A 25,664-nucleotide genomic window follows, 5' to 3' on the forward strand; every position below is an offset into this window, starting at 1 on the left:
ATGTGCTGGCACAGTTTGCGGAGGAAAGTGGTGAGAGAAGGAATTATCAAGGCCTGGCACCAGAACCCGAGTCAGGTGCTCTTTCTCCCAAATACTGACACGTTCTGACCAATCTATTGGTTTCTGAACCATTTTCTTTTGCTGTCTCTCGCTTTCACCCAGTCCTCTTGCACATATGCCCCTTTTCTATAACAAAGCTGGATTCCAGCGTCTTTAACCATGGAGACATGATTTATGGCTCCAGCCTGACAACAGCAGTTGGTTCGGCTTCCGATTCATCACATGGATGAGGTTAAAGCAACAGACTTTACACATCTGCAGCTATGAGGAGTCAGACTGAGAGCTGATGGCCAAAAAATTCAATCAAGGGATCGGGACGCTTTCCTGCTTATAATCGAACGAGAAAAACGCCCCAAGTTCCGACCTAAATCGGGAGATGGACGTTTATCTCACAAAAACGAATAAGGCGGTATAATCGAAAGCCGAACTTGGACGTTTTCAACTGCACTCCATCGCGGAAGCGTACAAAGTTGACGGGGGCGTGTCGGAGACGTGGTGAAGGCGGGACTGGGGCGTGGTTATCACCCGAACAGAGAAGGGCGCCTTTCGCCGATAATGGAAAAAAAGTATGCGTTTGTAGCTAGAATTTAGGGCACTTTTCCTGGACCCTGTTTTTTCATGAATAAGGCCCCAAAAATTGCCGTAAATGACCAGATTACCCCCAGAGGGAATCGGGGATGACCTCCCCTGACTCCCCCAGTGGTCACTAACCCCCTCCCACCACAAAAAAATGATGTTTCACAACTTTTTATTTTCACCATCAAATGTCATACCCACCTCCCTGGCAGCAGTGTGCAGGTCCCTGGAGCAGTTGTTAGGGGGTGCAGTGGACTTCAGGCAGGTGGACCCAGGCCCATCCCCCCCTACCTGTTACAATTGTGCTGCTTAATGCTTATTAGTCGTCCAACCCCCCAAACCCACTGTACCCACATGTAGGTGCCCCCCTTCACCCCTTAGGGCTATAGTAATGGTGTAGACTTGTGGGCAGTGGGTTTTGAGGGGGATTTGGGGGGCTCAACACACAAGGGAAGGGTGCTATGCACCTGGGAGCTCTTTTACCTTTTTTTTTGTTTTTGTAAAAGTGCCCCCTAGGGTGGCCGGTTGGTGTCCTGGCATGTGAGAGGGACCAGTGCACTACGAATCCTGGCCCCTCCCACAAACAAATGCCTTGGATTTATTCGTTTTTGAGCTGGGCACTTTCATTTTCCATTATCGCTGAAAAACAAAAACGCCCAGCTCACAAACTGTCGAATAAAACATGGACGTCTATTTTTTGCGAAAATACGGTTCGGTCCGCCCCTTCACGGACCCGTTCTCGGAGATAAACGCCCATGGAGATAGACATTTTCGTTCGATTATGCCCCTCTTTGACTCTGTCGTGATGAGGCTCTGGCAATCTGGAGTTTTCGGGGGCTTATTCATTTTACCTGAGAAAGTGTACAGATGTCGAGGCAAGCCGGAGATAGAATGAATGACTTTATGCTCGATGAACAAGAAAACCATGACATTAAGCAGAATGCTCTGTCTTTCCTAACCAGTGTGAGATAATGAAGAGCATTTTCGATATGACATCTAAGTTGGACTTTGGATGTTTTGCAATAAACGTCCCAAATCTGAATAGCAAACGTAACCATTTTCGAAAAAAGAAAAACGTCTATCTTTTTTTTTTCCAAAAATACCATTTCGAACAAGGTTTTGTGCTTTGGGCGTTTATCTCATAGCGGCGTATGAAGAACTTTGAAGACGCGGAGCACTGCGCCGTTGTGAGCTTAATAGTATTCCTTAAGGTATTAAGGGTGTGACCATATTTGTATTGCTGGCTTTAAAGAACCCCTGACAAAGACGGTGCATGTCGAAACATAGTCCATGTTGGGTTGGTGTGTCAGCAATTCTCGTTTGAAGAATTAACTTTGGTCTCCTTGGACATTGTGGCTGGCTTATTCCACTCTTTTTGCAGTTTGTGGAATTTTGTGTCCTTTGAAATTACTACTACTACTACTATTTAGCATTTCTATAGCGCTACAAGGCATACGCAGCGCTGCACAAACATAGAAGAAAGACAGTCCCTGCTCAAAGAGCTTACAATCTAAAAGACAAAAAATAAATAAAGTAAGCAAATCAAATCAATTAATGTGAACGGGAAGGAAGAGAGGAGGGTAGGTGGAGGCGAGTGGTTACAAGTGGTTACGAGTCAAAAGCAATGTTAAAGAGGTGGGCTTTCAGTCTAGATTTAAAGGTTGCCAAGGATGGGGCAAGACGTAGGGGCTCAGGAAGTTTATTCCAGGCGTAGGGTGCAGCGAGACAGAAGGCGCGAAGTCTGGAGTTGGCAGTAGTGGAGAAGGGAACAGATAAGAAGGATTTATCCATGGAGCGGAGTGCACGGGAAGGGGTGTAGGGAAGGACGAGTGTGGAGAGATACTGGGGAGCAGCAGAATGAGTACATTTATAGGTTAGTAGAAGAAGTTTGAACAGGATGCGAAAACGGATAGGGAGCCAGTGAAGGGTCTTGAGGAGAGGGGTAGTATGAGTAAAGCGACCCTGGCGGAAGATGAGACGGGCAGCAGAGTTTTGAACCGACTGGAGAGGGGAGAGGTGACTAAGTGGGAGGCCAGCAAAAAGCAGATTGCAGTAGTCTAAACGAGAGGTGACAAGGGTGTGGATGAGGGTTTTGGTAGAGTGCTCGGAAAGAAAGGGGCGGATTTTACGGATGTTGTAAAGAAAGAAACGACAGGTCTTGGCAATCTGCTGGATATGAGCAGAGAAGGAGAGAGAAGTCAAAGATGACCCCAAGGTTTCGAGCTGAGGAGACAGGGAGAATGAGAGAGCCATCAACAGAAATAGAAAACGGGGGGAGCGGGGATGTGGGTTTGGGGGGGGGGGGGGGGAAATAAGAAGCTCGGTTTTGGTCATATTTAATTTCAGGTGGCATTGAGACATCCAGACAGCAATGTCTGACAAGCACGCTGAAACTTTGGTTTGGATGCAAGGTGAGATATCAGGGGTAGAAAGGTAGATTTGGGAGTCATCAGCAAAGAGATGGTAGGAAAAGCCATGGGATGAGATTAATGAACCAAGGGAAGAAGTGTAGATAGAAAAGAGGAGGGGACCAAGAACAGAACCCTGAGGTACGCCGACAGGCAGAGGGATAGAAGTAGAAGAGGATCCACCAGAGTGAACACTAAAGGTGCGGAGGGAGAGGTAGGAAGAGAACCAGGAAAGGACAGAGCCCTGGAATCCAAGTGAGGACAGGGTATCGAGAAGTATGCTGTGATCGACAGTGTCAAAAGCAGCGGAAAGATCAAGAAGAATGAGGATGGAATATTGACCTCTGGATTTAGCCAGTAATAGGTCATTGGAGACTTTAGTAAGCGCAGTTTCGGTTGAGTGGAGAGGGCAAAAACCAGATTGTAGTGGGTCAAGAATAGCATGTGAGGAGAGAAAATCAAGGCAGCGGTGGTGAACAGCACGCTCAAGTAATTTGGAGAGAAAAGGAAGGAGGGAGATGGGTCGGTAATTAGAGGGACAAGTAGGGTCGAGTGAAGGCTTCTTAAGGAGAGGTGTGACCACAGCATGTTTAAAGGCAGCAGGGACAGTCGCAGTGGAAAGTGAGAGGTTGAGAATGTGACAGATAAAAGGAATAAGAGCAGGAGAGATGGCATTAAGAAGGTGGGTGGGAATGGGATCAGAGGAACAGGTGGTACATTTTGAGGAAGAAAGGAGAAATGTAGTTTCCTCAATAGTAACTTCAGGAAAGGAGGAAAGGGAATGAAGGGAAGGAGAGAGAGGGGAACGGACTAGTGGAGGGAGAGGTGGTGAGGTAGAGAAAGCAAGGTTTATCTTTTGAACCTTGTTGTGAAAGAATTCAGCAAGGGTCTGAGGAGATAATGAAGGGGGAGTTGGGGAGGGGGCACCTTGAGGAGAGAGTTCAATGTGGTGAAGAGAAGTCGAGGATTAGAGCCAAGAGAGTTGGTCAGTTGGATATAATAATCCTGTTTGGCACGTGAAAGAGCAGATTGGAAGGAGGTCAGCATGAACTTAAAGTGTAAGAAATCAGCAAGGGCCCGAGATTTCCGCCAGAGGCGTTCGGCAGAGCGGGTACAGGAACGTAGGTAGCGGATTTGCTTCTAAAACAGTTTACCACACTAAGGGGGGTCTCTTACTAAGGCACGCTTACGTTTTTATGTTTCAATCTTTTTTATTGATGGTAAAATACATTTATAACCGTACAAAACTGATTTATCCAATAAAGTCAGTATCTTCAACAGTTGGCAGATACAAAATAACCACCACCATCTGTAAGTTTTCCCCCTCTTTATCCCCCCAACCCCCCCCCCCCCCCGCATCCCTTACCTCCCTACCGTGATCACCCTCCCTCCTCTCCTTCCCCCAAGCACAACTCCTTAATAACAATTGAAGCAAACTACATCAAGTAAAAACAAGCAATTTACATGGATATTTTAATACCCCTTCCCCCCTTTCACCCACCCCCTTCCCCTTCTGTGATGCCATGCCATACCATGCCTTAAGAATTAAGTATTCTGCTCAGTGCCATTGCCGTTAAACAGTCCCAAAACGGGGCCCATGTCACCCACAACTCTACGCTCCAATGAACAAAGAAAAATCATCCTTGCGCGCCATTGCGAAAGTGACGGGCAGTCCGTTGCTATCCACAAGTGCAGAATGACCTTTTTACCTATCAGAACTGTCTTTTTAAGAAATGGCCTTAACCCTGTTGGAGAGATCTGAGACAGTTGGAACTTATCAAAGAACAACAACGGTCTCCGATGCCAAGTAATCCCCCACAGACCAGACACATGATTACAAATCTGCCTCCAGAAATCCAAAACTCCTGGACACTTCCAGAACATATGTCCCAAGTCTGCCGGGGAATAACCACACTTCAAACACTTGTTGTCTCTCCCCATACTCGCCCGCCACGCCCTATGTGGAGAGCTAAACATGCGTGTAAGGAACTTATATGATGTCTCCCGCAACGCCACACTCTCTGAGACTCTTGGAATGTCCAAAAAGCATGCCTTCAATTGTTCTGCTTGAATGCCCACCACTAGTACGTTTTTAGCGTGTGCTAAAATTGGGCATGCGCTAAATGTTAGAGACAACAATGCGTTCCTATGGGCGTCTCTAACGTTTAGCGCGTGCTTATTTTCAGTGCGCACTAAAAACGAGAGTAAAAGACCCCCCCCCAAAGACAGCAATGAAACAACCCCCCCCCCACTCCCAGAAAAAAACCCAGCAGCAACACGTATTTTCCCCATGCATCCCTCTCCGGAGCATTTCAGGAGCACCTGATTCTTGGTGATTTAATCTGATTTAAAACAACGGCAGAGGACTTCCAATTCAGTATCAGAAAATAATTCCAGAGTTGCGCCACCGTGCAACAAATCTGCCACAGTAAGGCCATTTCAGAAACGAAACGTTTTAAAAAGCTTGCACTTTTGTACTTCTGAATGTGCTTGTTGTCTGTCCCAGGCAGGAGTCTCATCTCGGATCCTCCTGGGAACCCGAACTGATTTTAAAGTTAGAACCTGGCAGGATCAGAACCAGCTTGTAGCCTGTGAAGTCAATGAGTCAGGCAAGCTGCTTGACAGTTGCAAGGAGTCTCTAGTGCCAGATCTCTCCCCCTTCCCCCCTTGAGTTTAAAAAAAAGCACACCCACTCAGAAAAGCAAACCATGCTAGAACTTCTGCAAGATAGCTAAATATATTCAACCCCCACTCCTTCCCACGCAACACATTAAATTGACCTTATGGATTTATCGTGCACTCAAAACAGTTCATCTTTTCACTCTGCAATTTTTAAAGAAACACAGTAATACTTACACTATCGTTGCATCCCTTGTTGTCCTCATATTTTGTTTCTATATGGATGGAGAATTTAGGCAAAAATGAACACTGGAAAAAAAAAAAAAACAAACAGATTAATTAAAACCAAGAGCTGAATCCATTCCAGTGTAACAACTCATATTATGTTTATGACTTTTCCAACCATGCATTTCCCAATTCAGGGAAGGATTTATGTAACACGAATTGCAAAGATGGAACAACATTCAGGATCTTCAAAATTTAAACAAACTGTTTGACCTGACTGCTGAATGAATTTCAAAAAATATATCTTTTCAAGTAAAACTTCTTTGCATTAAGCTTCTTGCTCATAACAGGGCCTTGGAACTGTAAAGTGTTAGTCCTTTCACCGCTGTCTAGCTGTAATAACATATGCAGACAGCCTAAGATCTCGATGAGTTTGTAGTATTTAAACCAGTGCAACCGGATAGTTTATTCACTGGCCTGATGAAGAGAGGATACGTTTGTGACAAAGATACAATGTTAACCCAATACAAAGGTATCACCAGTAACTTGGTTCTTGACTGCTATTCTACATCCTGAATAAGATATTGGTTGAATATCACAGCGCTGCGAACGTCTAGTAGCACTATAGAAATGATAAGTAGTAATAGTATATTTGTCATTTTTGAACCAGAACTTTCCTCCTCCTGCTCTTTTGGGCTTAACGGGAACTGGGGCTGAGGTTTGGTACCATGAGCCTTCATCACAACTATCCAGGCTTTTTCCTCCAGTTTTACACCCCCTCATAAGTACATAAGTATTGCCATACTGGGAAAGACGAAAGGTCCATCAAGCCCAGCATCCTGTTTCCAACAGTGGCCAATCCAGTTCACAGATACCTGGCAAGTACAAAACATTTTATACTGCTTATCCCAGAAATAGTGGATTTTCCCCAAGTCCATTTCATAATGGTCTATGGACTTTTCCTTTAAGAAGCCGTCAAAACCTTTTTAAAACTCCGCTAAGCTAACCGCCTTTACCACATACTCTGGCAACGAATTCCAGAGTTTAATTACACATTGAGTGAAGAAAACTTTTCTCAGATTCGTTTTAAATTTACTACATTGTAGCTTCATCACATGCCGCCTAGTCCTAGTATTTTTGGAAAGTGTGAACAGACGCGTCACATCTACCCGTTCAACTCCACTCATTATTTTATAGACCTCTATCATATCTCCCCTCAGCCGCCTTTTCTACAAGCTGAAGAGCCCAAGCTGCTTTAGCCTTTCCTCATAAGGAAGTCGTCCCATCCCCTTTATCATTTTCGTCGCCCTTCTCTGCACCTTTTCTAATTCCATTATATCTTTTTTGAGATACGGCGACCAGAATTGAACACAATATTCGAGGTGCGGTTGCACCATGGAGCGATACAAAGGCATTATAACATCCTCATTTTTGTTTTCTATTCCTTGCCAAATCTAGGCATGTAAAGAGGCAAAACAAAGACTGGATCAACCTTTTCAGTTGACTTGGGGTGAGCCTGCAGCACGTTTTTTTATAGGAATGACCGATTCATTTTTAAAAGGGAAGGGAAAGGGAAATGGGACCTGATATACCGCCCCTCTGTGGTATCTTTTACCTAGTTCAGTTCCTGGGTGGGTGAGTGGCAGGTTTTGGGGGGGGGGGGGGGGGGAGCACACGTGCAAGAACTCCTTCCAGAACCTTGCAATCATGGGTCTTGTATCTGACCACTAGGTGTCACCTTTGCACAATAACTGAACTCCCCCACCAGAGACTATGAAGGTTGTAGTCCTGGTTGACCCAAGGAAAAGACGTAAGCAAGGAATCAAATACAGGGGGAGCGGGGGATGGGATTGCTGGGTGCCTTACTGTCACAGACATTGATTGGACTGGCCCATTGAATATACTTTTTAAAATTATTATTGTGAAGCACCAACAGGATTCTACTCCTAGTTAATGCTTGTAGGGTTGCCCACAAGCTCCAGATTCGCCTGGGTGGATCCAGCCCTCAATGCATGCAGGGCTTTTCTTAGGTAATCCAATGGGGAAATCAGAACCACAAATCCCTGCATGCAATGGGGTAAGACCAGGACTGGATCAACCTTGTCAGACGAATCATAGTAACATAGTAGATGATGGCAGAAAAAGACCTGCACGGTCCACCCAGTCTGCCCAACAAGATAAACTCACATGTGCCATTTTTTGTGTATACCTTACCTTGATTTGTACCTGTCTTTTTCAGGGCACAGACCGTATAAGTCCACCCAGTACTATCCCCGCCTCCCACCCACCAGCCCACCCTCCCACCACCGGCTCTGGCACAGACCATATAAGTCTGCCCAGCACTATCCCCGCCTCCCACCCACCAGCCCCGGCACAGACCGTATAAGTCTGCCCAGCACTAGCCCCGCCTCCCAACCACCAGCCCCGCCTCCCACCACCGGCTCTGGTACAGACCGTATAAGTCTGCCCAGCACTATCCCCGCCTCCCAACCACCATCCCCGCCTCCCACCACCGGCTCTGGCACAGACCGTATAAGTCTTCCCAGCACTATCCCCGCCTCCCAAACACCAGCCCCGCCTCCCACCACCGGCTCTGGTACAGACCGTATAAGACTGCCCAGCACCATCCCCGCCTCCCACCACCGGCTCTGGCACAGACCCTATAAGTCTTCCCAGCACTATCCCCGCCTCCCAACCACCAGCCCCGCCTCCCACCACCGGCTCTGGTACAGACCGTATAAGTCTGCCCAGCACCATCCCCGCCTCCCACCACCGGCTCTGGCACAGACCGTATAAGTCTGCCCAGTTGAATCCAGTTGGCCACCCTTCTTTGCTGTATCTTGCAGCTGACTGGAATATAATATTTATATTCTCCGATTAACCTACCATCTAACTAAAGGTTTACAACGATTTTGTTCTGAGGAATTTGTTTTTACTTTCCAGTGGTTGCAGGGCATTAAATCCCGGGGCAAAGGACACAGCTATTCCAAACACCACAAAGCAAATTCACCTGCACCATTTTTTTCAAAGCTGCCAAGTTACCCATTCCAGGAAGGAGACTTTTTTTTTTGGCCAGTCCTGGATTTCTGCCAACCTCATCAATGTGCATTATGGGACCTGCAGCATTGATTTCAATGGATAGAGTCATGGACTACAGATACTCCACTGCTTTGGGATGTATGTTTAAAAAACAATAGTATCTATTTTTTTTTTGTTACATTTGTACCCCGCACTTTCCCACTCATGGCAGGCTCAATGCGGCTTACATGGGGCAATGGAGGGTTAAGTGACTTGCCCAGAGTCACAAGGAGCTGCCTGTGCCTGAAGTGGGAATCGAACGCAGTTCCTCAGGACCAAAGTCCACCACCCTAACCACTAGGCTCTGTTTTTTTATGCCTTATGCTGGTTTCTGCGTTATCTAGTATCAGGAGGGAGATTTTAGATCAGTCCAGTCCCTGATGGATGTTGGGACCTGCAGAACTGATTTTTCAACAGGAATCGTCAGACTCCAAATCCCACACTGCTATGGGATATAAGTTTAAAACTAGGACCAGCCAGAAAAGTCTCCCTCTTAGAACTGAGAAACACGGCAGCTCAGAATTTAAAAACACATATTCAACAGACTGCTAAAACCTGTCGTTTCTTCCTCTATAACATCACCAAAATTCGCCCTTTCCTTTCTGAGTATGCAACCAGAACCCTCATCCACACTCTTATCACCTCCCGCTTAGACTACTGCAACTTGCTTCTCACAGGTCTCCCATTTAGCCATCTCTCTCCTCTTCAATCTCTACAAAATTCTGCTGCACGACTAATATTCCGCCAGTGTCGTTATGCTCATATTAGCCCTCTCCTCAAGTCACTTCATTGGCTCCCTATTCGTTTCCACATACAGTTCAAACTCCTCTTATTGACCTATAAGTGCATTCACTCTGCAGCTCCTCAATACCTCTCCACTCTCATCTCTCCCTACACTCCTCCCCGGGAACTCCGCTCACTGGGCAAATCTCTCTTATCTGCACCCATCTCCTCCACCGCTAACTCCAGACTCCGTTCCTTCTATCGCTGCACCGTATGCCTGGAATAAGCTTCCTGAGCCGGTACGCCAAGCCTCATCTCTGGCCATCTTCAAATCTAGGCTAAAAACCCACCTCTTCGATGCTGCTTTTAACTCCTAAACCTTCAACTGTCCCCTATCCCTGATATGTCCTGTCTATCCTAACCCTTATCCCTTACTTGTCCTGTCTGTCTGTCATAATTAGATTGTAAGCTCTATTGAGCAGGGACTGTCTCTCCATGTTCAAGTGTGAAGCGCTGCGTACATCCGGTAGCGCTATAGAAATGATAAGTAGTAGTAGTAAATCTGTTTCAAGTAACAAAAAAGAAAAAGAAATCCAAAGAAAGGAAGCATGATGTAAAAGAAAATCCCAGCCCCCCCCCCCCCGATTAAATCATGTTTTTTTTTTAAATAAGCAGCTTACTTGGCCACCCCCTTTCTGCTGCTGCAGGAGGAAGCAGGACATCAAAGCAAGGAAAACAGACTTGTCAAGTTACCCAGTTCCGGGCTTGAAACGTTTTGGCCAGTCCTGGTTTCGAACTTACATCCCAAAGCAGTGAGGGATATGTAGTCCCTGATTCTACTCATGGAAATTATTGTTGCCAGTCCCATAATGTAACATAAGGTTGCCAGAAATCCAGGATTGGCCCAACATCTCCCTCCTGGAAATGGGTAGCATGACAAAAGGAGGAGAAAGTTAAAGGCTAAAAGTTTCCATTTTCATTGCACCGAAAATAGTCCCCGGAACTTGGCACTTTTGAAGCGTTAATCATAAGAATGTCAGTCAATGTTTTAATAAGCTCACGCAGCGGGGCAAATCTAAGCTTCCCTGGACAGCTGGGTTTGGCAGTTCACACATGGATCCTAGCCACAAAAGCTTAAAAGTTCTGAACTGCTCTGCAAAAGTATGAAACAAGCCCTCTGCCATCATGTATGCCTTTTAAATATCTGTATCCGAGATGTCTCTTCCAGAGACATATCTCTTTCTTTCTTTCTTTCTTATTACATTTGTATCCCGCGCTTTCCCACTCAATGCAGGTTCAATGCGGCTTACATAGTAATAGGAAATACAGAATATTGGTAGAGAAAGTAGAGGTTAAGTATAACAGAATAATAAAAGAGATAAGTAGGTAGAGATAAGCAGTGGAGAAGGGAGTAAAGTGAGAGAAATAGTCTGGGTCAATGTCATTGTCTCCTGGGTATGTGTTGGGTAGATAGGTTCATGAGATTAGTCTGGGTTATCTTTTTTTTTTTTGTTACATTTGTACCCCGCGCTTTCCCACTCATGGCAGGCTCAATGCGGCTTACATGGGGCAATGGAGGGTTAAGTGACTTGCCCAGAGTCACAAGGAGCTGCCTGTGCCGGGAATCAAACTCAGTTCCTCAGTTCCCCAGGACCAAAGTCCACCACCCTAACCACTAGGCCACTCCTCCACTGTTGCTACTATTTGAGATTCTACATGGAATGTTGCTATTCCACTAGCAACATTCCATGTAGAAGTCGGCCCTTGCAGATCACCAATGTGGCTGCGCAGGCTTCTGCTTCTGTACGTGCAGGACGTCAGACTCACAGAAACAGAAGCCTGCGCAGCCTTCTACATGGAATGTTGCTAGTGGAATAGCAACATTCCATGTAGAATCTCCAATAGTAGCAACATTCCATGTAGAATCTCCAGTAGTATCTATTTTACTTTTGTTACATTTGTACCCCGCGCTTTCCCACTCATGGCAGGCTCAATGCGGCTTACATGGGGCAATGGAGGGTTAAGTGACTTGCCCAGAGTCACAAGGAGCTGCCTGTGCCTGAAGTGGGGATTGAAATTATGCCCAGTGTATGGTGGCAGCCAAAAAAGCAAACAGGATGCTAGGAATTATTAGAAGAGGGATGCAAAATAAGACCAAAAATATAATAATGCCTCTGTATCGCTCCATGGTGCGACCTCACCTTGAGTATTGCGTTCAATTCTGGTCAATATAGCGGAATTAGAAAAGGTTCAAAGCATAGTGACCAAAATGACAGAGGGGGTGGAACTTCTCCCATATTTATTTGTTGCATTTGTATCCCACATTTTCCCACCAATTTGCAGGCTCAATGTGGCTTACATTATGCTGTAATGGCGATCGCCATTTCAGGATAGAGAATTACAAGTGGTATTGCTTTATGGCCCAGAAATGGTAAAGTACAATACAAAGTGGTATAGCATTAAAGTTCCTGCGTAATAGAGTGAATTATACAATAAGTTAGATAGAAGGTTTATTTATTTATTTATTGCATTTGTATCCCACATTTTCCCACCTATTTGCGGGTTCAGTGTGGCTTACAATACATTGTGAATGGTGGCAATACATTTTGTTACAACTTGGTTATGGAATACATTGTGAGGAGTTATGCGAAAACAAAGTCAAAGTATCGTTAAGGCAATAGAACAGTGGAGAAGAACAATGGAACAATGGAAGGAATTAACGGGAAACTGACAGGGCAGCTAAACAATAGTAGGAGAACATTCGGTATAACATTCTTCTGTGATTAGAGGTATAAATGTGGTGAAATGACGGGGGATGGGAAATTCAGAAGGGAGTGTATTGTTGCATAGAAGGTTCATGCGGCGTGAGGAATAAAATGGTAGTGTATATTGTGTGACTTTAGTAGTAGTAACCAGGGGCTTATCTGAACTTCAACGGTAGGGGGGGCCAGAGCCGAGGAGAGGGGGCACATTTTAGCCCCCCCCCCCGGTGGCACTGACCCCCCCCCCCCCCCCCGCTGAAGACGAAGACGACGACGCCACCACTCCCCCCCCCCCCGCCCGACTACTTTAAGCCCCCCCTCTCGCGGAAGACAGCTCCAACTACTTTGAACCCCCCCCTCCTCCCGCCGTCACGCCTCACCTCCCTTTGCTGGCGGGGGCTGGCCCGCCAGCCGAAGTCTCCGTCCTTCCTTCTGTCACTCTGCCGTCATGCCTCACTTCCCTTTGCTGGCAAGGGACCCCAACCCCCGCCAGCTGAAGTCTCCGTCCTTCCTTCGTTTGGGTTTGGTGGTTTCTGACGTCCTGCACGCTGCACGTTGTACGTGCGTGCGTGCAGGACGTCAGAAACCACCAATCTCAAACAAAGGAAGGAAGGAAGGACGGAGACTTCGGCTGGCGGGGGTTGGGGTCCCCCGCCAGCAAAGGGAGGTGAGGTGCAACAGCGGAGTGACGGCAGGAGGAGGGGGGTTGAGAGTGTCATTGGTAAGGGGGTCCAGGGGCAAATCTGCGGGGGCCAGGCCCCTGTGGCCCCATAGCAGATACGCCCCTGGTAGTAACGAAGGTTTTCATCCTGATGTAGAGAGTTCAGTTTTGTCTAGTTCATGTAGAGTCTATTTGTCAAGTATTTAGGATGGATCAATTGTGGTATGCCTTCTTGGACAAGTTGGTTTTCAGTAGTTTTCAGAAGATTGTTATGTCGTGCGTTGTTTTTATGGCCTTTGGCAGGGCGTTCCATAATTGCGCGTTTATGTAGGAGAAACTGGATGCATATGTGGATTTATATTTAAGTCCTTTGCAGCTGGGGTAGTGGAGATTCAAGAATGTGCATGTAGATCTTTTTGTGTTCCTGACTGGCAGGTCTATGAGGTCTGACATATAGATCGGAGCATCACCGTGAACGATTTTGTGGATCAGGGTGCAGACCTTGAACGCAATACGTTCTTTTATTGGTAGCCAGTGTAGTATTTCTCTTAGGGGTTTGGCGCTTTCGTATTTCATTTTTCCAAATATGAGTCTGGCTGCTGTGTTTTGGGCAGTTTGGAGTTTTTTTTAATGATTTGTTCTTTGCATCCGGCATAGATGGCATTGCAGTAATCTAGGTGGCTTAGCACCATTGATTGTACCAGGCTGTGGAATATTTCCCTTGGGAAGAAAGGTTTTATTCTTTTGAGTTTCCACATTGAGTGGAACATTTTCTTTGCTGTATTTTTGCATGGCTTTCGAGTGTGAGATTTCGGTCAATTGTAACTCCAAGAATTTTCAAGCTGTCTGAGACAGTAAGGGTGTAGTCTGGGGTGTTTATGGAAGTGGATTTGTTCGTGTTATGCTGTGAGGAGAGAATGAGACATTGTGTCTTTTCTGCGTTGAGCTTTAGTTGGAATGCATCCGCCCATGAGTTCATTATTTGTAGGCTGTGTTTGATTTCATTTGTGATTTCAGTTATGTCGTGTTTAAATGGGATGTAGATCGTGACATTGTCTGCGTAGATGAATGGGTTGAGTCCTTGGTTTGATAGCAATTTGGCTAAAGGTGTCATCATTAAGTTAAAAAGGGTTGGTGAGAGCAGTGATCCTTGGGGTACTCCACATTCAGGTTTCCATGGTGATGATGTTTTTGAATTTGATATCACTTGATATGTTCTTGCGATTAGGAAGCCATTTATCCATCTAAGTACGTTTTCTCCCATTCCGAAGTACTCTAGGATATTCGATAGTATTTGGTGGCTGACCATGTCGAACGCGCTGGACATGTCAAATTGTAGGAGAAGTACACTGTTGCCGGTTGCAATTGTTTGTTTGAATTTGGTTAGGAGAGTGATTATTACTGTTTCAGTGTTGTGGTTGGATCGAAATCCTGACTGTGTTTCATGTAGTATTGAGAATTTGTTTAGGTGGCTGGTAAGTTGCTTGGTTGCCATACTTTCCATTAGTTTGACAGCCAGAGGGATGGATGCTACTGGGCGGTAGTTGGTTGTGTCATTTGTTTTTTTCTTTAAGTCTTTGGGTATAGGGGTGAGTAGTATATTTCCTTTGTCCTTGGGGAAGAGTCCATGTTGTAACATGTAGTTCAGATGTGACATGAGGTCAGTTATGAAGCGTTGGGGGGGGCGGATTTTATTAGGTTGTTGGGACATATATCCAGTTTGCAGTGGGATTTGGCAAATTTGTTGATTGCTTGGGTGATGGTTTCTTCGGTTAGGAGATCGAAGTTTGTCCAGGTTCGGTCTGCTGGGTATTCATCGGGAGTTGGGTCCAGGCAGTCAAGGAATTTGTCGTGATCGGTGGTATTAAGTGGTAGCGTGGATCGTAGTTTAATAATTTTCTCATTGAAATATTTAGCAAGGTTGTCTGCTGATAAGTACATAAGTAATGCCACACTGGGAAAAGACCAAAGGTTCATCAAGCCCAGCATCCTGTCCACGACAGCGGCCAATCCAGGCCAAGGGCACCTGGCAAGCTTCCCAAACGTACAAACATTCTATACATGTTATTCCTGGAATTGTGGATTTTTCCCAAGACCATTTAGTAGTGGTTTATGGACTTGTCCTTTAGGAAACCGTCTAACCCCTTTTTAAACTCTGCTAAGCTAACCGCCTTCACCACGTTCTCCAGCAACGAATTCCAGAGTTTAATTATGCGTTGGGTGAAGAAAATGTTTCTCTGATGGGGTGTCTATGCTGGTTGTGGTAACTGGTGTGGTGTCTAGTAATTTATTCACGAGTTGGTAGAGTTTATGTGTGTCTTTGTAGTTTGGCCCTAGATTGGTTTTGTAGTATGCTCTTTTGGTTTGTCTTATTGTGTATTTGTATGAGGAAAGGCTAAAGAGGTTAGGGCTCTTCATCTTGGAAATGAGGCAGCTGAGGGGGGATATGATTGAGGTCTACAAAATCTTGTGTGGTGTGGAGTGGGTAGCGGTAATTGATTTTTCACTCATTCAAAAAGTACAAAGACCAGGGGATACTCATAGTAACATAATAACATAGTAGATGACGGCAGAAAAAGACCTGCACGGTCCATCCAGTCTGCCCAACAAGATAACTCATATGTGCTACGTTTTGTGCATACCCTACTTTGATTTGTACCTGTGCTCTTCAGGGCACAGACCGTATAAGTCTGCCCAGCACTATCCCTGCCTCTCAACCACCAGTCCTGCTTCCTACCACCGGCTCTGGCACAGACCATATAAATCTGCCCAGCACTATCCCCGCCTCCCAACCACCAGCCCCGCCAACCGATCTTGACTAAGCTCCTGAGGATCCATTCCTTCTGCACAGGATTCCTTTATGCTTATCCCATGCATGTTTGAATTCCATTACCGTATCTCACACTTTCTTCACCTAACTCTATTAAAAATTCCTAAACTAACTTTAAACCTTTTCCTGCCAGCACCATCCACCAAAACCCTGGAACAGCCCCCCACAGAGCCCGAGGAAAAAAAACATTTCATATATCTTACCATATATTACATTTGTAGAAGGGCAACTAATTCAAAGAAATTACATGGAAATACTGTTAAATCAAATTGGAGGAAATATTTTTTTTCACTCAAAGAATAGTTAAGCTCTGGAACTCATTGCTGGAGGATGTAGTAACTACTGTCAGTGCATATGGGTTTAAAAAAGGTGAGGAAAAGCCCATAGTCTGTTATTGAGATGGACATGGGGCAGCCACTGCTTGCCCTGGGATTGGTGGCATGGAATGTTGTTACCAATTGGATTTCTAAATGGAATCTTGTTACTTTGGGGTTCTACATGGAATGTTGCCACTCTTTGGGATTCTGAATAGAATGTTGCTACTCTTTGGGGTTCTACATGGAATGTTGGTACTAACCAGGTTTCTGCCAGGTACTTGTGACCTGGATTGGCCACTGTTGGAAGAAGGGATACTGGGCTAGATGGGCCATTGGTCTGACTCAATATGGCTATTCTTATGTTTTAAGTAATATGTGGATTGATATTCAGCCAGCAGTAGTGAGCAGTGTTTAGTGGGCAGTGGCATTATTCAATACTGGGCCATGTCCAGGTACCAGCATTGAATATCGGGGTTTATGCAGCCAGCTCTCTCTTATGTGGTTAAGTGCAATTTTCAACACTTAACTGCATATGCGATACTGCTGATTTTTATGTGATCCGATTTAACCGCTAAACTTAAGCAGTTAAGTGCTGAATATTGGCGCTGAACCACATAAATTGCCAACTTTGCCCCTGACTGTCCACATAATAGCCGGCTTTGTGTTTACCAGTCTGTGGTGATATCCCGTGGCACTAATCTGTTAAGTTCCAGTAAATATCAGTGGATAGCCCTGAACAAGTGATTTAACCAGACAGCAGCCATTTCTGGCCAGTTAAATTGCTTTGAATGTTGACCCGATGGAATTTTTATTATTATTATTATTTGTTACATTTGTATCCCACATTTTCCCACATTTTTGCAGGCTCAATGTGGCTTACATAATACCGTGAAGGCATTCGCCAAATCCGGTACGGGATAGGTACAAAATGTTGTATTGGGATAGGGAAGATAAGATTCAATCAAGTTGGTTGGGTTGAGGTAAAAGAGTTTGTCAATGTCCAATACGATCTTTGATAGTGAAGTGTTGCAGGGTTGAATCACTTAAGTTGGGTCATTTGGATATGCCCTTCCGAATAGGTGAGTCTCTTTAAGGACTTTCTGAATTTTAGGCAATCATAAGTTTTAAAACCCATAACCCAAAAAAGTTAGTATGGTTGGCTACAATTAAAACAGAAAAGAACATTTCCTAACGACAGCAAAGAGTGCGACTTTCCAAAATTTCTAGGCAATCGTTGAACTGTTTTTCAATTTTTCATGAGTGGAATTATTCATGACATGTATTATGTGAACAGCCCAGTACAGACATTCATTTAACATTCTTGCATTCTGCCCAATACTAGATGGAATAGGTTCACATCGTACAGATGAAAAAAATCTGCTCATCACATTTTCTTTGTGCAGCAAAGGATCTTGGCAGTTCATCTTCATTCTGACTATGAGAAGAGATTCAAGTTTCCCAGACAAACTGAGAATATGACATTCAAGTCAACAATGACTCTATTCAGTCATAGTCAAGAACATTGTTTTGATATTCAAGGATAAGTTAAGCCACTGTCAATCAGATGGGACCTGGACTCTAGCAATCACTGAAATTGATTTGTCTGCCTTGTAATCACAGCTCGAGTGGATGCGTCTAACCAAATTAAATATTTCATTAAGAAAACATGTGCAACAGATGGGAAAAAAACTTTAGGAATGATAGTGCAATTCACTTCGGTCTAATACAGTGAAGGACGGGCCAATAAATATGCGATCTGGATTAGATAGTTGCAAATAGAGTGATATCTCGGTTTTCGTCGATAATCCATCCGAAAACAATCGGCGAAGTCCGAAACCGATGAAAACCGAGGCAATTATTTTCATATGAATAAAAAAAGCACAAAAACACTGGAAAGCAATGGAATTGTTTGGCTAGATGCGCGGGGTGATGCTCACACAACGAGAAGCAACACCACACTGAGCAGGAAAATGCGTTTTTGCAAAATTAGCAACGAGGTCACATGGGCACGCCGATGAAATCCGAGACAAATTTATCAAGGAAAAAATCAACGAAAACCGAAACCGACGATAACCAAAGTCAACGAAAACCGAGGTATTAATGTATTAACTGCACTCTTCCTTCCAATGTACACAAATGTATCTTAAGCATAGGGCGACCATATAGCTTCTTGTCTAGGGAGATAAGCTGAGCCAATCCTGTTGTTGCTACATTTCAGGCAAGGAGATCTTATCCTTCAGAACTGCAGCTTCTTGCATGCAGTGGAGCAAAAACTCTGCCTGGTTCAGCTTGTCCTCTTTGACATCAAGCTATATGTTCATCATACTCGTACACATTAGGATTCCGGAATTCCACCCTTCCACTGCTTTTCCCCTCATCATGCTTCCTCCTTTTCCTCATTCGCTCATCTTTCTTATCTCCTCTGCCCTCCACATGCTTTCCTCTCCATCCTTCCAACCTCTGAATGGTCAAACATTCAGGGGCATAGCCAGACAACAGATTTTGGGTGGGCCTAAACAAGAAGCGGGTGGGCACCAAGTGTTCTCCCCCCTCCCCCACTACGACCAGAAAAATATCTCAGCTGGTGGGAAAACGCTTCTTTCCACCTTGGCAGTCTGCAGCAGGCATGCACTGAAAACTGAGAACGTGCAGGTACCGGTCTCGTGGAGAGTAGCGTTTTCATTACCATCGGGGGGGGGGGGGGGGGGGGAGTCTTCAGCTGGCAGAGCTTGGGATCCCTACCAGCTACCGCTAAACATGTGCTACTGTTGGGTGGGCCTGAGCCCTAAGTGGGTGGGCCCTGACCCACCCAGGCCCACCTGTGGCTACGCCACTGTTCTATCCAAACAGTTCTCTATCTTCTCTCCAGGGCATGTCACCCTCTGCTGGTGCAAAGTGGCTGGTGTTGGGGCCACCAGTGGTGAAAAGATAGCAAGGCTGGACCATCCCAAAAAGTGAGATTTACTGCCCCAAAGAATGACAGTTTTCAGATGGTGCATCCAGGGTATAAATCTTGAAATATTTAAGTGCCATATTGCTTTGCAAATGAAAAATAAAAAAATCAACATAAAATAATATTCAGTCCTGTTGTTTGCTGCTCAGTTTCATGCAGATACAGTTCTAGGGAATGTATTTCCTTTTCTTTGGTGCCTCTGAACGGTTATAGACGGAGTAGGAGCAATATGAGACACATTTCAAAGGGATTTGCCCAGACCTTCTTTCCATAGAAGATTTTCTGGAAATTCTGAAAATACAACTTCATTACTGAGTTCAAATCCTGCTCAAAAACAAATGAACCAAGATCTTCAGCTAAGGATGTCTCCAAAATGGCTGAAACATCCAAAGGTTCAGATCTTATATCCTGAAGGGCAGTGGTAGAGGAGATATAATAAACTTTGTTCAAAGGAGGCAACGCTGCTGAAGAAAAACTGAAGACTTCCATCAAATATCTTTTAAAAGCCTCAGGAGTAATCCCAAGAGACTTAGGAACATTAAGAAAGCACAAATTCAATCTTCTATTAACTAAACAGTTACCTGGGTAAATTCTCTGGACTGAAAATTAATTCCCCCTCCCCCCCTTCAGTGGCTAAAAGTATACACACAGGTTTCACAGCAGATGTTCTTGTAGGTGGAAGGATAAAGGATGGGGCAGGAGAAGGCAGTATATAGGAAGGTGGCCTCAGGATTTCTTATTCTACTGGTTGGGCCACTTGTTTTTTCTTCTCTAAGGCTTGCCTCTCCTGCAGTCAGGGATCATGATCAGTGTACCAGGATTGAGGCTCTAATGACTTACAGAGTGAGACACCAAGTCAAACTCATTTGAAGGCTAAGTCTGGCGGTGGTAACACTTTATGGTTGCTGACCAACAGACTAATCCAATACTGGAGATGTGGAGGGGCATAATCGAATGGGGACGACCATCTCTAAGGATGTCCATCTCTAAGGTCGACCTAAATGTTGAGATTTGGGCGTCCACAACCCTATTATCGAAACAAGATGGCCGTCCATCTTTTGTTTCAATAATACGGCTGGGGACGCCCAAATCTCAACATTTAGGTCGACCTTAGAGATGGTCGACCTAAATGTTGAGATGGTCGAACTTAGAGATGGTCGTCCCCGGTTTTCGGCCATAATGGAAACCGAGGACGCCCATCTCAAAAATGACCAAATCCAAGGCATTTGGTCGTGGGAGGAGCCAGCATTCGTAGTTCACTGGTCCTTCTCACATGCCAGGACACCAACTGGGCACTGCAGTGGACTTCACAAATTGCTCCCAGGTGCATAGCTCCCTTACCTTGGGTGCTGAGCCCCCCAACCCCCACCTAAAACCCACTACCCACAACTATACACCACTGCCATAGCCCTTAGGGATGAAGGGGGCACCTACATGTGGGTACAGTGGGTTTCGAAGGGCTCCCATTTACCACCACAAGTGTAACAGGTAGGGGGGGATGGGCCTGGGTCTACCTGCCTGAAGTGCAGTGCACCCACTAAAAACTGCTCCAGGGACCTGCATACTGCTGTCATGGAGCTGGGTATGACATTTGAGGATAGCATAGAGGCTGTAAAAAAATGTTTTTTAATATTTTTTTTTTAGGGTGGGAGGAGGTTGGTGACCACTGGGGGAGTAAGGAGAGGTCATCCCTGATTCCCTCCGGTGGTCATCTGGTCAGTTCAGGCACCTTTTCGAGGCTTGGTCATGAAAAAAAAGGGACCAAGTAAAGTCGACCAAACGCTCGTCAGGGACGCCCTTCTTTTTTCCACTATTGGCCGAGGATGCCCATCTCTTAACCACGCCCTGTCCCACCTTTGGTACACTGTCGACAGGCCCCTGTGAACTTTGGTCGTTCCCGCGATGGAAAATAGTTGAGGACGCAAAAAAAATCGGCTTTCGATTATGCCGATTTGTGCGACCTTGGGAGAAGGACGCCCATCTCCCGATTTGTGTCGGAAGATGGGCGTCCTTCCCTTTCAAAAATAAGCCTGTTAGTCTCTCGAGTTGGCATCACCTGACTGTTTTGGAATATAAAGTGTTTTTCGAGGAACTATTACAACACCCCTGATGTAGGCGTTTTGTGACCGTGTCAGGTCCCCGTGTATCAGCAACAATAAAGTATTTCTTCATAATATCTCCAGTGTTGGATTCGTCTATTGGTCAGCCTCTTCTCCTCCTTGCTTGGTCTTCCTGATGTAGAGGGTCCTTCCTGCCTTTGTGTTTTAGCACTGTGGTTGAACATAGATTAATCATGGGCCTGAGTTAGTGAGCGCCTCCTCAAAAACTTCATGGAAACTCAGACTGGGAGCCATTGAGGAACCTGTATGTTTTTACAGATTGCTACATTTTCTGCTGAACCTCCGGATCAACTCCTTGGCAGCTTCCTCCAACTGCTTCAATGGTAAAGCAATGAATGGTAAAAGGGAGTGACTCCCTGGGGAGGGAGTTGAGGTCCACACTGGAGCCAGCAGTGGCATGAGCAGTGACAACGGGAGGTGACCAGGGCCTATTCTTTACAAAGTGGTCTGAACCCAGTCCTCAGCATACATCCTGCCAGTCAAGTTTGTAGGCTATCCACAATGAATATGCATGAAATAAATCTGCATATATATATCCTGAAAACTAGCCTGGCTGGGTAGGTCCAGAGGACTGAGTTTGTTGTTATGCTGAAAGTTGGCCCAACTGAGGGTGATGTGCAGTAGAGATATGCACATACCCAATTTGAGTTTGATAGATCTGGAAAAATCTTTTGGATTTTGCCTTTGAGACAAAATCCAAAGTGAATCCTCTAAGGCCAATCCTAAAAATAGGCTTTGGATCTTTAGAAAGCCTAACGAGAACTCACAGAGCTGACAAAATCACTACAGCTTCCAAAGACGCAGAGCTGCATTGGGACTTTCTCCAAAAGGGTTCATTGAATGGATCCATTCAACCCTCATAAAGTTTTCAAGACTTGTCAAAGTGTGCACCACGCCTACTTTGATGATGATTTCTAGCCTGTAAGGTTGGACTGATGACTACTTTGCCTATGGGAAATGTCTTTGCAAATGTGAACATGCTGTAACAGTATGAATTGCAGCTGGTATAAAATAAGAGTTTAGGATGTGTTTTAGTACTTGGCTCCAACCTAAACATCAAAGAGAGGGTCACTTGGCCAATAGAGCAGCTTAAGCAAAAATCTGGCTTGCTGATGGCAACATAAAAGTTTTTCATTGAACTTGCTCATTGTCATCAATTTCCAGAGATGCCCAAATGACCCAGTTCCAGGCTGGAGATTTTGGGCACTCCTGGTTTTGAATTACATCCCAAAGCAGTGTGGGATTTGTAGTGCCTGATCCTGCCTGTTGAAATCAGCGCTGTAAGCCCATCGTGCACCAGGATTGGGTGCTCAGAAATCCAGGACTGTCGAAAAATTTCCAGCCTGGAACTGGGTAACTTGGCATCTCTGAATTTCAGGTGTTCACGGAGTAGTTATGGTAATGGAAGTCAGTTGCTCCCAGTAAGGGTGCAACCCAACAGGTGCAGTACAGATAGAGGGGAAGTGACTTAGAATAAGCAGCTTTTGTTTGAAGAGGACAGTGAGCTGCAGACTGACACAACATTCCCAGAGCTGCCAAGTTAACCATTCCAGGAGGGAGACTTTTTGACCAGTCCCGCTTTCAAAACTTACATCCCAAAGCAGTGTATTTGTAGGCCATGATTCTACACACTGAAATTAGTGCTTCAGGTTCCATAATGCACTTGGATGAGGTTGGCAGAAATCTAGGACCGGCCAAAACGTCTCCCCTCCTGGAATGGGTAACTCGGCAGCTATGCATTCCTGATCGAAATCTGGTGAACTTCACTGTTTGATACGGAGAATTGTATTTGTTTATAAGCAAACAAACTTTGTCCTATTGCAGCCTTGAAATAACCCACCGGATTCCCCCTTCAGTATATTACAAATGTAAATTTAAACCGATGACTACAGGTGCTGTATTTATGCAAAGGCTGGAGAAAGTCAAATGTGGTGAGAACCCAATAGATAAAAATTGAAATGAGTGCAGGCAACGCAACTGCCACATTTCAATTTAAGCTTGTCCCCCTTAGAAAAACAGATGGAATGGAAACACGGCACGGAAAGTACACTGCAAAACTTCCAAATCACTAGAGACACCCTGCTGATAATGAAAGGGCTATTTTAAAACTCAGTGATTGATTAGGGGTTACTGGAGCAGTAGGAAACAAAGAACAAAATGGAATACATACAAGCCCTAACAAGCCCCACCATCCTGTTCTATTGATTTTAAACACATATATCAAAACTGCATCAGATCCAACATAGTAGATGACGGCAGAAAAAGACCTGCACGGTCCATCCAGTCTGCCCAACAAGATAAACTCATATGTGCTACTTTTTGTGTATACCCTACTTTGATTTGTACCTGTCCTCTTCAGGGCACAGACCGTATAAGTCTGCCCAGCACTATCCCCGCCTCCCAACCACCAGCCCCGCCTCCTGACCACAACACAATAAGTTTTTAACCCTTCCCCAACCCCAGGGTTTTAAAAGACCAATCTCGTAACCCATCGGACACAAGACGATTGTACACAAAATCATTCACGCAGACGCCCCAATCTACAAGCTAAACCTCGTGGACTTACCTCCCAGGAACGCCACAAGATCATCTCACAAATTTCTCAACCTGCGCTACCCCAGCTGCAAAGGACTTAAATACAAGCTGATGCATACTACTACCTTCTCGTACATGAGCACGCAGTTATGGAATGCACTACCTACAGACCTGAAAGCAATCAACGAGACAACTATCTTTCGAAAATCTCTGAAGACATTCTTCTTCAACAAGGCCTACAATGAGAGCCAACAGCCTCACTAAGACACCCAAATATGAACGCGCAACTCTACAAGTACTCTAATCTCCTTTTCCCCTTTTCTTTCTTCCCTTCCCAATCACTGCACATTACTAACTGTATCTAATATCCTGAAATGAAAATATCAATAAAGCTATGTAAGCCTCATTGAGCCTGCAAATAGGTGGGGGAATGTGGGATGCAAATGCAATAAAATAAAAAAATAAGACTCCATAGCTATGAAAATCTACATTATGCACACTACTGCTGACCTATCTACATCAACCTAATCCTCCGCCAATTGGGAATAGTATAAGCAGGAGTAAGTCTCCTGCTCATGCCCTTCCCAATTCCAAAATGGCAGCCGCGACCACCAGCGGCAGTCTCACAAGACTCCTGCGGGAAGTCGTGGCCACAATTTTTAGCAGAGCCACCAGGGTCAGGAGCAACGCGGGATGCTCCTGCCTCAAAGAAGCCACTAGAACACTAGGGCCTTTAGAAGATAGGCCTGGGGAGGGAAACTGGAGCTGGTGGGCAGGTCAGTTGGAGAGACAGGTTTTCTCTTGGGGGGGGGGGGGGGGGTGGGAGGCGGGCTTGGGGGAGGGCGGTCTTGTGTCGGCGATGCCAGCAGGTGTGAGACCATGTTTTTGTTTTTGGTTCCAGCCAAAAGCCAGTCTGTGGATTTCAGTTGTGGATTTGGTTTCGGTCAGCCTAAACTTAAAGATCTCAAAAGGCAGAAGAGGGGACATTTTAAAATCTCCATGGCATAAATGCTCAGCAGGCGAGTCTCACATCTGAAAGAAGCTCTGGAATGAGAGGGTATAGGATAAAGATGAAGGGGGATAGACTCAGGAGTAATCTAAGGAAATACTTTACAGAAGGTGTGGCGGATGCCCAGAACAGCCTCCTAGTGGAGATGAAGGCTGTACATGAATTCAAGAAAGCTTGGGACAAGTATCTAGAATCTCTAAGGGAGAGGAAGGGGTAGTAGATAGGATAGCTGGGCAGACTGCATAGACCGTACTACTCTGATTCAGCTACTACACTAAAGTGACCTCCTTGAACAGTGGTTCTCAGTCCAGTACATGGGGACAGCTGAGGGGAGACATGATAGCGGCATATAAAATAATGAGTGGAGTGGAACAGGTGGATGTGAAACGTCTGTTCACACTTTCCAAAAATACTAGGACTGGGGGGCATGCGATTAAACTACAGTTTAGTAAATTTAAAACAAATCAGAGAAAATATTTCTTCACCCAATGCATAATTAAACTCTGGAATTCGTAGCCGGAGAATGTGGTGAAGGTGGTTAGCATAGCAGAGTTTAAAAAGGAGTTAGACGGTTTCCTAAAGGACTAGTCCATAAACTGCTACTAAATGGACTTGGGAAAAATCCACAATTCCAGGAATAACATGTATAGAATGTTTGTACGTTTGGGAAGCTTACCAGGTGCCCTTGGCCTGGCTTGGCCGCTGTCGTGGACAGGATGCTGGGCTCGATGGACCCTTGGTCTTTTCCCAGTGTGGCATTACTTATGTACTTATGTCCTCTACTTGGC

General features: G+C 45.2%; 1 protein-coding gene across 2 annotated transcripts in view; it reads right to left on the bottom strand.

The window, feature by feature from the left end:
* The window catches only part of PITPNC1 (phosphatidylinositol transfer protein cytoplasmic 1), a 393,300-nt gene that overhangs the window by 70,637 nt on the left and 296,999 nt on the right, over positions 1-25,664 (bottom strand). For both annotated transcript variants that reach the window (XM_030208446.1, XM_030208447.1), the window contains exon 5: positions 5,901-5,972. In XM_030208446.1, the coding sequence (XP_030064306.1) occupies positions 5,901-5,972 (72 nt within the window). The remainder of the gene's footprint in view (positions 1-5,900; positions 5,973-25,664) is intronic.

The sequence above is a fragment of the Microcaecilia unicolor genome, chromosome 6, assembly GCF_901765095.1.
Source record: "Microcaecilia unicolor chromosome 6, aMicUni1.1, whole genome shotgun sequence".
NCBI classification, from domain to species: Eukaryota; Metazoa; Chordata; class Amphibia; order Gymnophiona; family Siphonopidae; genus Microcaecilia; species Microcaecilia unicolor.